This window comes from Arvicola amphibius, chromosome 9, assembly GCF_903992535.2.
Source record: "Arvicola amphibius chromosome 9, mArvAmp1.2, whole genome shotgun sequence".
In the NCBI taxonomy this organism is placed as follows: Eukaryota; Metazoa; Chordata; class Mammalia; order Rodentia; family Cricetidae; genus Arvicola; species Arvicola amphibius.
Window position 1 is genome coordinate 107871562 of NC_052055.2, and position 12387 is coordinate 107883948.

Consider the following 12387-nt stretch of genomic DNA (forward strand, 5'->3'; position numbering starts at 1 on the left):
CTCTATCTCTATCCGAGAGCGACTGATCGCGCTCATCCTCTCTCTATATCTCTCTCTCTCTCTCTCTCTCTCTCTCTCTCTCTCTCTCTCTCTCTCTCTCTCTCTCTCCCTGCCTTTTACTTTTTTCCCTCTTCCCGGGTAAGGGCGTGGCCATGTCAGTGTTCTCTTTTAGGGAAGGTGCTAGCCTGTTTCTCTTAACGTGATAGCTCTTTCTTTGGTAAAATATAAACACTAACTCAGGAAACTCCTCTCAGTAGATATCAGGGTCGCTCATGACCAATGCAACCCTGGTGGGGAAGAGAGGAAATGAAAGAGGAAATGAAGATGGGATGCTTCCAATGAGATCAAAGTGCACACTGTTAGGTCTCAAGCCTGGAGAAATGGCTAACCGAGGTGCCCCTTAACATATCAAAGCAGATGCCGGCCACCAAGTTCTCCCTGTACCCCTTAGTCCCTATCTGTTACAGGGCTCTCCTGGCTGGAATAATGCACCCCCTATCCTAGACTTCTTCAACCCTGGGGCTGGGCTGTTCTTCCCCCAGTTGCCCTTCCCTATGTAATTCAATCATTTTGGTTACCTCGTCTTTCTTGTCTACTCTCTTAGCCAGTCTCTTGGCTCAGTCTTCCTCTCTTGGTTGGCAGCTGCCCTCCCCAAAACCCCAAGTGGCTCAGGGTCACGTCCACCCTGGACTCTCCCATATATCTCTGCCCCTGGCTGGGCTCTTTTCTCCTCAATAAACTTTCAGCTGGGGTGGTGACACACATCTTTAATCCCAGCACTCAGGAGGCAGAGATCTCTGTGAGTGCGAGGCCAGCCTGGTCTACAAGAACTAGTTTCCAGAACAGGCTCCAAAGCTACAGAGAAACCCTGTCTTAAAAAAAAAAAAAAGAAAGAAAGAAAGAAAGAAAGAAAGAAAGAAAGAAAGAAAAGAAAAATAAACTTTCTTCTCCATTTTATCTAGGAGCAGTTATGTCCTTTCCATTTATTTATTTATTTATTTATTTATTTATTTATTTATTTATACACCTATTTAGATAGTTAAAACTCAAGATGCAACCATCCTACCTCAACACCTGGTGGGAAGAACAGTAGCCACTACAGCTACCAGACCCTTTGCCACCAGCTTTTAAACACACCTAAGCCCTGGTCACCTTTTGTCAAGTCCTGGCAGCAGGGGCATGATGGAGGACTCTCGTTGGCTAATAAAGAAACTGCCTGGCCCATTTGATTGGCCAGCCCTTAGGTGGGCGGAGTAGACAGAACAGGAAGAAGGAAGTGAGGTAGATGGCTCAGTCAGATGCTACGCCTCTCCTAAGTTAGGCAGACCGCCATGCCTCTCCTCAGGGAGAGAGACGCGATGAAGCTCCAGCCCAAGATGGACGTAAGCTAGAAACTTCCCGGTAAGACACCACTTCGTGGTGCTACACAGATTATTAGATATGGGTTAATCAAGATGTGAGTAAGAGGCTGAAAATAATGGGCCAGGCAGTCTTTAAAAGAATACAGTTTGTGTGTTGTTATTTCGCGTGTAAAGCTAAGCATGCGGGAGCAGGGCAGCCGGAAGCCGGCCTGCAACCCCACACTACAGGGGCATAGCAAGGTTGTGAGGCAAAGAGGGGGTTGACCGATTCAAGGAGGAATTGGCAGGAGCTGATGGGAAGCCCCGCCTCTCTGAGAGCTCGTTATGAAGCATCAACCTTGAGCCGTCAGCTTTCTCCTTTGCAGGAGCTCAGTGTGGGCTGCTGGGGTTTCACGCGGGCAGGCGTCATCGCCAACGCTTCCTGCAGGAGCGAAGAGCTGGGTCGGCTCTAACACGTTCCTCTCGCAGGCTTTCAAAGATGAGCCAGCTCTTCTATATTTTCCCTCTTAGTTCTTCTTTTCCTTCACAAATACCAGAAATAAAAACCTCACTCATCCCGTTTCCCGAACTTGGCAGTTATGACAGTTTTATCGCGATGTCTTATTAAAGTATAGCCATAGATTTACATAATTAACCCAAATCTGCCCTCCCCCACATCTCCCCTGCATCTACAGCTGTCAGTCATGGTGGTCTGCATGGGATTCCAGCTCCAACACACAGGGAACCCCTGGAGGCCTGGATGCTGTCCGGGGAGATAGTCTTGGATGGGACACCTAATGATCAAGAGCAGAGATAAATGTTTCCAGGCTTCTCATGTGACGCTTCCGACCTTTTACACTGCATCACAGAGCTGTAAGGGACCCTGAAACACATCTAAGATAAAGACTAAAAACCGGGGTTTGGGCACTGATTTGGCCCAAGTTATTTTTACTTTAAGGTAGAGTCTAGATCCTAGACTGGCTTCAAAGTCCTTGTGCCATAAAGGATGCCCTTGAATTTCTGATGCTCCTGCCTCTGCCTTCCAAGTCCCATAACTCAAGTTGTATACCACATACCTGGTTTTTATGTGTTGCTTGGGATCAACTCAGAGCTTCATGCATGCTAGACAAGCACTCTATCAAATGAGCTGCATCCCCAGTCCCTGCATGGTTTTAATTTGACCCTTGTCATGTATGTGTTTTTAATTTCAATGAGATAGTGTTACTTGAAATTGAGGGGTTCATATAAAAAGACAAATTTGGAACTGAAGATAACTCAGTGGGAAAAAGGACTCTGTGGTCAGTCCCGACAGCCTGAGCTCGATTCCCAGGATCTCCGTGAGAAAGGGGAGAACCGCTTCCACGAGCTGCCCACACACACTAAAATGAACAAATGTAACTAAACACATTATCATGGACCACTCCAGGCCTCTGTGTCATGCCTCCCAGCCGTCAGCCACGGATGACAGGTGGCTGTCCTTCCACCGGGCACAGATCTGTGGGCGCTAGCCTCGCCCACTCCATTCTAGGTCAGCCAACTGTACACAGAAATACGAACTTTCCATGCTTTGTAAAAGTTGACCTGTGAGCTTCTTCTCACTGGCGGTGAAAAAGAGCTGCTCATCTAGTCCAGGTTTTCCGCCTCTGAACAGTAAATCCCTTGGCTGAACTGCCCAGAGACCCAAATTCTCACTTCAGCTCCATTCCTCGAGGGCTGTGGCACTGAGGCACAAGGTGGCACCAAGCCCTACAGTTCCATCTCAATAAAATAAAACTGGCAATAGTATCACATCCAACCCCTGAGAACCAAATATGCTGGAAAAGGTTGAAAACAACACAAAGCCCAAATAGCCTTACACTTTATTATTAATAATAATAATAATTAATTGTTATTAATAATTAATAATATTATTATTATTATTAATTATTTTCAGGGTGGTGATGTCATTCGTGGTTTCAAATGTTTTCAAGCTATTAACTAATAAGTGCAACCCTCAATTCAATCAATGACTATTTTTTAACATCATCCATGCACCCAAGCGTCTATGTTAATGCAAAGAAATATAAAAGGAGATGAAATGATAGCACATTCATGAAGGGAATGGGTGGAAAGATCTGCAGGCTGTTGAAGCAACACCGTGGCTCCCAGAACAACATTCCCACCTTCAAAATGCAGCGCAATCCTCTTGGAAGTCTGTGATTTGAATCTCTGCAGCTTAGTCTGCATCCTCATAGCACCTCGTAGTAGCCCTCACTGTGCCCTTACCAATGTAAAGCCCTACCTGTATCACCTTAGCCTCTCACCAGCCTGGTGGGGTGGGCATCTCTTCTTCGTTCTACTTTTCCAGCTGAGAAAATTGAGACGTACGGAAGTCAAATCATTTGTCCAAGGTCACACAGCTTGCCAGCAGCAAAGCTAGCCATCTGACCCACGCTGACACACAGGAATGTATTGCTTCCCCCTCTCCCCTCTCCCCTTCTCCCTGCTATGAACCAAGTTCCTGATACACTGCTTTTCAATCCTGTATGCTCATGCACTCACATGCACACACATACACACACATATCACTTGCACACATGCGCATGTGCACACACACACACGTATGTGCTTGCACGCGCATGTGCACCAGGTCTCTTGAGCTGATTTCATCGACATTTTCCAACACCCCTCCCACCCCCCACACCCCCCCCGCCACCAGTCTTGTCCTTCCTCTTCAGCATCCCCTCTGGATTTCCCATTACAGTGGAGCAAGCCTAGCCAGGGATACTTTCCCTCCTGCCTGGACCAAATTGTTATCATCGCAAAGATGATTGTTTACCCGTTGTCTTCGCCACACTAATGCTGATTAAGCTCGCGTTATTGCTGAAAGGGAGTGCGGCTCCATCCTCAGTGAGTTGTTAAGTGCAGCCAGCACTCATCAAAGGGATGGCAAATTGATAGCTGTGATAATCCCCCTAATGAAGAGTTTCTTTCTGATGACCTCCTCGTTATCAGCAAGGGTGGTGAGCAGTTATGAAACAGTGACAGTCGCTATGCTGGCGAGCCAACACCAACCTCCCAAAGAGAGTGTGTGGGCATGACCAAGCTTATACCCATACAGGTATCGATTCGAATTCCATTTTGTCTCTGTTATGATTAAACAAAGTGCCAAACCAAAACAGAGGGCTGTCAAGTTGGACTGAGAAGAAGGCAGAAAGTGCACACGTACATGTGTTGCTGCTGGCCACAGATTCAGCTCTCAGATTTTCAGGGGCCCACTATGAAATAACAGGTGCTTGATCACCGGTTAAAAAACTATTAGAGGGAAAATTAATATAGACAAGACAAGAGGATTTTGCCTGGGAAATCCTTAACAAGGGGCTATATAGATTGTGTATAAACAGGGACCTCAGTGGTACCCTGAGAACACTTGCCAGAGTAAGAGGAACTGGCCTTCATTGCAGAGGATAGTAATGGAGCCAGGCACTCTTGTATAGTGCTTCTTCTAAGAGTAAAGCCTTCCTGCCCTAAAACATGCCATTGTTCCACTTCTTGATACCCTATGTCTCACCAAGTTTCCCACTAAGACGGAAGGCTTTACACATTCTATATAGTTAATCATAACAGAGACAAAATGCTCCCATCTCAATCACTTATTAAGAAAATGCTCTAAAGACTTTCCTAAAGCCCCATCTTATGGGGGATTTTCTCAGATGACTCTAGCCTGTGTCACGTTGACACAAAATTAGGCAGCACATTAACCAAGTTGGACATTGGTGCAGTCATTACGTTGGTCCATTACGGGTTCCCTCCTGGAGTGAGTAGATGTATATGTGTTGGGTTTCCCCAGAAAGATCTGTCACACAACTGGCACAACACAAAGGAAGTGACTCTTGGAGCAGACAAAGGAAGAATTAAAATGAAAAACATTTTTTAAATGAACTGAAATATGCTTGGAGTTAAGCATAAGCAATTAAGATCCACTGCAATTCTTCCAGAGGACCCAAGCTTGGTTCCCAGCATCCGTGTTGGCATCTCTTAACCACCTCCTGCTCCAGTGAATATGGTTCCTTCTCTCCTGACCTCTGCATGCACCTGTACACACATGCACACATACACACACATGCACACATACACACACACACACACATGCACACACACACGCACACACACACACCACAAATAGAAATAAGAAATCAATATGGGAATGTGTATTATATGTATTCATATGTAAAAGTTTTCCTCTTTTTCTTAATCTGCATATGTAAGTATGTATGGTGTGTGGGGGTATGTGTGAGTTTGCATGTTCCTGTGTGTGAGTGTGGGCATTTGCAAAGATCAGGAAGACAATTTGGGTGTTGGTTCTTGCCATTCCACCTTGCTTGAGACAGACAGGATCTCTTGGTCAATGCCGTCTGTACTAAGTTAGCTAGGCAGTGAGCTACCAGGGAGTCTCTAGCTTCATTTCTGTCATAGTTTCACTTGTATAATAAAAATAACCTGGGAAAAAAACTTGGGGAGAGCAGTTTCTATGTCTTACACTTCCAGGTTACAATCCATCATGGTGGGGCAGTCGGAAGAGGTATCTGAAGCAGGGCATCATATCTACAGGCAAGAGAGGGAGGAATATATGTACATATGCTTAGTTTCCTCTCTACACTTATACAGCTCAAAATTGAAGCACAGAGAAGGTACCCCACACAGTGGGCCAGCCACCCCACCTCAATTAATGATACCAAGACAATCTTCCACAGTCATGCCCATGGACCGACCTGAGGTAGATGACCTTCACCAAGACCCTCTTCTCAGGTGATTCTAGATCCTGTCAAGTTGGTACCCAAAAGGAAGTGCCACAATGTCCCATCTCTCCGTAGGATGCTGAGGAGAGAGATATGTGTTCTCATACCCTGCTTAGTACGGGAACTCTTGGGGCAAGGCAGATGCTATGCCTGCTAAGCCATCTTCCCAGCCATCATATGTGATTTTTTTAATTGTTACTAAAATATACAAAATAAGAGTATGTCCATTATTATCTATAATGATACCCAATCATAACTGATAACTCCCTTTCTTGACCCTGTGTCTCTGAGAACTAGAGTGGATCTCAAGTAATTACTGATTCCACTGCATGTTTCTGGTGCTTGTTCCCCCAGATCTCAAGCGTATTTCTTAGGAGTTCACAGGCTGGGACTACATGCCTAGACTCTGGAGACAGGAGCTTAGGTTTGGCTCCCTGCCTCTCCTGTGACCGTAAGTGGGATAACTGACCTTCTTATAATCTAACTTGTTTCTGTGCAAAATGGAGGCTCCTGCCACTACCTAGTTTCTAGGGTGGTTGTAAGAATTAAGTAGGAGTCTCCCTCCACAGGTTCAGACAGGCAGGCTATCAGGAAGAAGAGACCTAGAGAACAAAACAGACGTTATCCGCACAGCCTTCACTTGGTGAAGGTGGTGTTCAAATCTCGAACCAGGACGTCCCAAGTTCCTTTCTATAAAAGATTTGTGATATTGTGGGGTTTCTGGGGACAGAGAATACTTCTAATCACAGCACCTGGTGACTGTGTGTCACTTTGTTGCTTTGGTTCTTCTGTGGAATTTTGCCTCGGACAATTCTGTGTATCTTCTCACTAAAAAATAGCCATCGCTTAGAAGTTCTGGAGGGGCTGCTGTCCAGGCAGTCGTTGAGATTGTGGTCATTAATCTCAGGTTATTTCAGGGTTAACCTCTCAATTAGATTTTAAATCCTGTAGCCCCATGGGTATTACCTGTCATGAGCTTCTCATTTACTGAAGAAAACAGAACTTCAGTGCAGTTAAGCAAAGTCTGTCATGTCTCCAACATTAAACAGGCAGAGAGAGTGGCAACCCAGGTCAAAAGCAAGGCCATTAGGGCATCCTATCTTCCCACCAACCCCAATGGACACTGATATCTTCTTGGATCTGTGGATTTTCCGGTATAGTGTTGCTTTGCAAATGTTCCTCTTCTGCCCAAACCCTCCCATGCCTCCTCCCATTAACTTCCTCATTAGCATTTTCACCTGGTCCTCTCATAGGCATTTCAAATTCAGCTGATTCTAATGGAACTCAGTGTGTCCTCTCTCATCTGGGTATGCTTCCTGTATCTTCTGGTGATGACCAGTAGGCAAGTAACCACACTTACTCCTGATTCCTTCCTCTCCTTTAACCCAGCCATCAAAGAGCCTGTTAGCTTTACTTGCAGATTCTTAGCTTTCCTAGTCACCCCTAAACACTACCCTAATTAGACGCTAACTGTTCTACAGCCCTTTGACTTGCTCCCACCCCACACCAGGAAGCAAGAAGAACTAATGAAAAGCAGAAAGCACGTGGCATTCACTGAGCCCTTCTGCACGCTCAGGCGCTGTGCTAGGTGCCATCTGTGCTATGATCACAACTCATAAGCTATCCTGATTCTACAGACGAAGAAACCAAAACTCATTCTGTTAAGTTGGGAGCTTAGGCCCCAGCCCCTTTCATCTATCCTAACCCCCTGACCCTGAGAGGTAGCACTCTGGACTCCAAATCCCAGCAGGCCAGATCCTGACCTCTCCTTGAAGAGGAAGTCGAGACCACTCCGAGGAGTATTTAAGTGAACTCCCAAAAGAGGAACACATGGTGTCCTTTTCTTCCTCCCGGTGGTCGCGTTTGTGGCCCCTTGGGGCCACCCAAGAGCACAGAACTCCCATTAAACCTGGATATCTCTTAATTTGGCTTGTTTTGATTTGGCTTGATTGGGATTTTGCATCGACAGAGAGCTCGCATTAGGAAAATATTCCTAACACATTCCAAGTGTTTATGAAGTCTGGAGTCACATTCAAAAACCAATCAGAGAAACTACCTAAGATAACCAACACCCAAGACTATTGTACCCCTAAACCCAAGGCCTGAAGAAGATAAACATTTCCAGTACCCTGCAGAGAGAACCATCTGTACAGAAAAAGCCTCTGCCAGAGCTGTGACCTTCAGGAGAGGCAGCCAAACACAACAAACTGGTAAGGAGAAAACTTGAAGGATAAAGATCTGACTAGCCAAGTCCATCTGGAAATTGAAAGCCATAGAATTCATAGGGAGAATATATGAGTCACCCTCCCCAGGCCCAGCACCCTCCCTAGAACAGCTATAGGAAGAGCAAAGCTAGAGAAAAGAAATCAGATGCTTATCTGTATGAGCTGCACTCAATGGAGGCAGGGCTTGAACCTAGCACCAGGTGGTTCCACACTCCCTCCCACCAGTGTCTGGGCTTATAATAGTGTGAGGTTTCTGTGGAGAGAGACTATTTCTATCACAGTAGAACCTTGTGAGTGATAGCAGACAGAATCTAATTTCACAGCCCAAGTCAACAGAGCCCTCCTTGGAAGCTTGATAAACCGAGCTACTATTAATCTCAGAGATGTAAGGAGAAAGACCACCGACCCGAATCATTATGGCCAAGTTATTTAGAGCAAGCAATTAATCAAATCAGGGTGTGAGAGGTCTGAATTGGACGTGAGGGAGACAAGGGTTTTGTGGCTCAGGGATGGTGGGTTTCCAAATGCGGGATTTGGCAGACAATGTAGACAGGTGAGGTTAGAAGAGCAGAACATGAGCACAGTGAATTAGTCCTGGAACAAAGGCACGATTGCAAGGCAGTCGTAACAACACGCAGTCATAACAAGGCAGTCATAACAACACGCAGTCATAACAAGGTAGTCCTAACAACACGCAGTCATAACAAGGCAGTCGTAACAACACGCAGTCATAACAAGGTAGTCATAACAACACGCAGTCATAACAACCCTCTTGAGACAGAGGTAGGGTGTCAGAATGATTATTAACGTTTTGAAACAAGAATATGATTGCCGTTCCTTAAGTTGGCAGTACAGAACCATTTGAGGTTAAGGTTACAGGTGAGGCATAGCCTAATCCTTGAGAAACAGAGGCTTAATCGTAAACAGAAATGAACCTAGTTTGTCTTTACTATAACATAGATCTTAAGCCTAAGATGGAGGCAGGCTGGTTCTTCAATACATACATACATATATACATACATACATGTGCACACACACATATGTAAGTTTTATTTATATAGATATGGATGTGTGTTGCACACCACATCCTGGTCTTATACTACCCTACCTTTCACTGAAACCAGATTTTTTTTTCTGTGAGTCTGGACAGTAAATTTTCTTAGTTATATGAGCTCTATAAGACCTGCCACTACTACCTGACTTTCATGATTACAAAGTGAGACTCGCCCTTGACAATCCAGAAATAAATGAGCACGCTGTGTGCCAGCAAAACTGTATGCATAGACTTTGAGAATCTAATTTTATACATAGTAGTCTCCTACCAATTTTTTAAACTGTTTTAATCCAGGTGGGGGAAGGACTGGAGAGATGGCTCAACAATTAAGAGCACCCAGTGTTCTTCCAGAGATGCAGCATTCAGTTCCCAGAACCCACAGCAGGTAACCCTGGCTCCAGGGGGATGGAATACCCTCTTCTGGCCTCCTCTGGTACCTGTCCTCATGAGCATATACCCATGTGCAGCCAATATACAGAAATACATAGCTAAATAGAAAATAAATCCTTTTTGAAAGATGGAAGATTAGGCTGACCCCCAAAGTTGTCCTCTGCCCCCCCCCCACACGTATGTGCTGACTCCTCACACACACACACCATACTCGTAAACAAAGTAAATACATATTTTTTTTTCGATTCTTAACTCACACGTTGTTCAAAACCATTGATATAGAAGAAACTCAAAGTGATAAAATTGCTATTATAAAGGACTTAGTAATAGATTTGCTTTAGGGACATTAAGTCAGACAAGTAGAACTCTGCCTCCACAATACCCTAAGGATAAGCCATATGCTAACCAGGCCTGTTAGAGATAAGTGAAATTTAGCATTCTAGGAGATAAATGTTGGGTCATCAGTATTGACCAGCCATTAGCCCCTGATTCCCATACCAAAGACATGCCTCTAATGGACAGTTTGTTGGGAGGTTGGGAGAGACGGTATAGGGTTACAACCATCATTAAGTCTAGGTCTGTCATTCAGTTCCCTGTACTCTTATCAAGAAAAATAATTTTGCCAGGTGGGCAAGATGACTCTGGGTAACAATTATTTGAAAAAGAATAACACTAGTGTGCTTATGTGATTCTGGCAATATGTAAGATCTTTGCTGTGTAAATCTTCCATCTGCCTAGGCAGCCAGAGTTGTGTTTTCTTGTCTCTCCTTAAATGTCCAAAGTGTACCCAGGGCTGTGACCTGAAAGAGATTTAAGGATGGCAGTGTATATAAAATGCATAAGCATAAGGGGTATACCAAGTTAATTAAATCTTCCGTTGGGGGTCGACTCTTATTTGGGCATTATCCCCAGACTCCCACGTACTTAGGCATTTCCTTCCATCTGAATATGTGGAGTGATTCCTCACCAAGAAGTATATTAATTCCATTATGCCCTGTGAGAGGCCAGATTGACTCATGGACTATAATCTCCTTAACACTGGCATAGAGTGCCCCTCCATGGCCACAGCATCCTCCTCCCTCAGCCCCATTGGTAGAAAACCAAGAGTTCAAACTCATTGATCCTGTGGGGGACATCTCACGTTCCAATCTGGCTACAGCCCCACGTGTTCATGGAGTCTTGTTATTCATCTGCCCTAAAACTTCCCTGGATTAACACCACCTAGGGGACCCCATTGAGTGTCCCCCCTCCTTTAGAGTTCAAAAAGGACAAATACGTGATAGTAAAAAAAAAAAAAAAATCAAACCTTCAAGATTTGTTTGTCTGGCCCCGCTCTGTGCCGGTCCAACATGGCGGCGTCCGCGTCCGTCCGCGGGCTGGGGCGGCGGGTGCTGGCTTGCAGCTGGGAGCTGCCTTGCGCCTGGCGCGCCCTGCACACCTCCGCAGTTTGCGCCAAGAACCGGGCGGTGCGAGTCCGTGTGGCCAAGGGGGACAAGCCGGTGAGCTACGAGGAGGCGCACGCCCCGCACCACATTGCGCACCGAAAGGGCTGGCTGTCGCTGCACACAGGTAACCTGGATGGAGAAGATCATGCTGCAGAGAGAACACTGGAAGATGTTTTCCTTCGAAAATTCATGCTGGGCACCTTTCCAGGCTGCTTGGCTGACCAGATCGTTCTGAAGCGCCGGGCCAACCAAGTGGACATCTGTGCCCTTGTCTTGAGGCAGCTGCCAGCACACAAATTCTACTTTCTTGTGGGCTACAGTGAGACTCTGTTGTCACACTTTTACAAGTGTCCTGTACGACTCCACCTTCAGACTGTGCCCGCCAAGGTTGTGTACAAGTACATATAAAAGGCGCTATCTCTTGATCAAGTGCATATAAAAGGCGCTATCTCTTGATCAAGCTGGTGCCTGCAAAGATCCAGAGACATGAAATAGATCTTGGGATGGCAGCATCAACTCCAAGCTGCTGTTGAATAAAGACCCTGCTAATGTCAAAAAAAAAAAAAGATTTGTTTGTCTGTTTGTTTTAAATTTGATTTTCTGAATTCCCTTGGCGCCTCCCTCTGGCTTACCATGAGTGACAATGGCAGAGATTTTTAGCCACCTTTGGGTTTAGGCAGAGACCATAAAAGATATGGGGAGTTACAGGTAAGCTACATCTTTTTCTTCTCCTACCAAAGAGAAAGGTGCAAAAACTTTAGGCTAACCTAAGAACCTGAAATTCCTTAGAGAGGAAGATATTAAAATCAAGCCATACCTGAAAATTCTTCACTGTAAACTTAATTCAAATAGTTGCTGGGGGTGGGAAGGCAGGTCATAGTCCTTGCACAGGAGTGACTGAGGAAGGACAGCAGAGCCATTGTCATGGAGAATAAGTGCCATCAAGGAGCACAGCCCATCCTGTGAGAGGGAGAGCCTAGTCACATGGGGACAGGAGAAAAGGAAGGTGGTGGATGGTGGCAGATCCAGTTCTCAGGGCAGGCGACTTATGAGCTGGTGACGTGACTAGCACTAAAACGAGAATGTCCTATCCTCAAACATTTGTGTAACATTATTCGTACTCACGCATATGTGCATCCACAGGTGGCTGTACAA

The 12387-nt window shown here is 45.5% G+C and overlaps 1 protein-coding gene across 1 annotated transcript; it reads left to right on the forward strand.

The window, feature by feature from the left end:
• The first annotated feature begins 11136 nt into the window (after positions 1-11136).
• On the forward strand, positions 11137-11640 carry LOC119823940 (28S ribosomal protein S24, mitochondrial). Its single transcript, XM_038344075.1, has one exon. It carries the CDS (start codon positions 11137-11139, stop codon positions 11638-11640), a length of 504 nt encoding a protein of 167 aa, XP_038200003.1.
• The last annotated feature ends 747 nt before the right edge of the window (positions 11641-12387 follow it).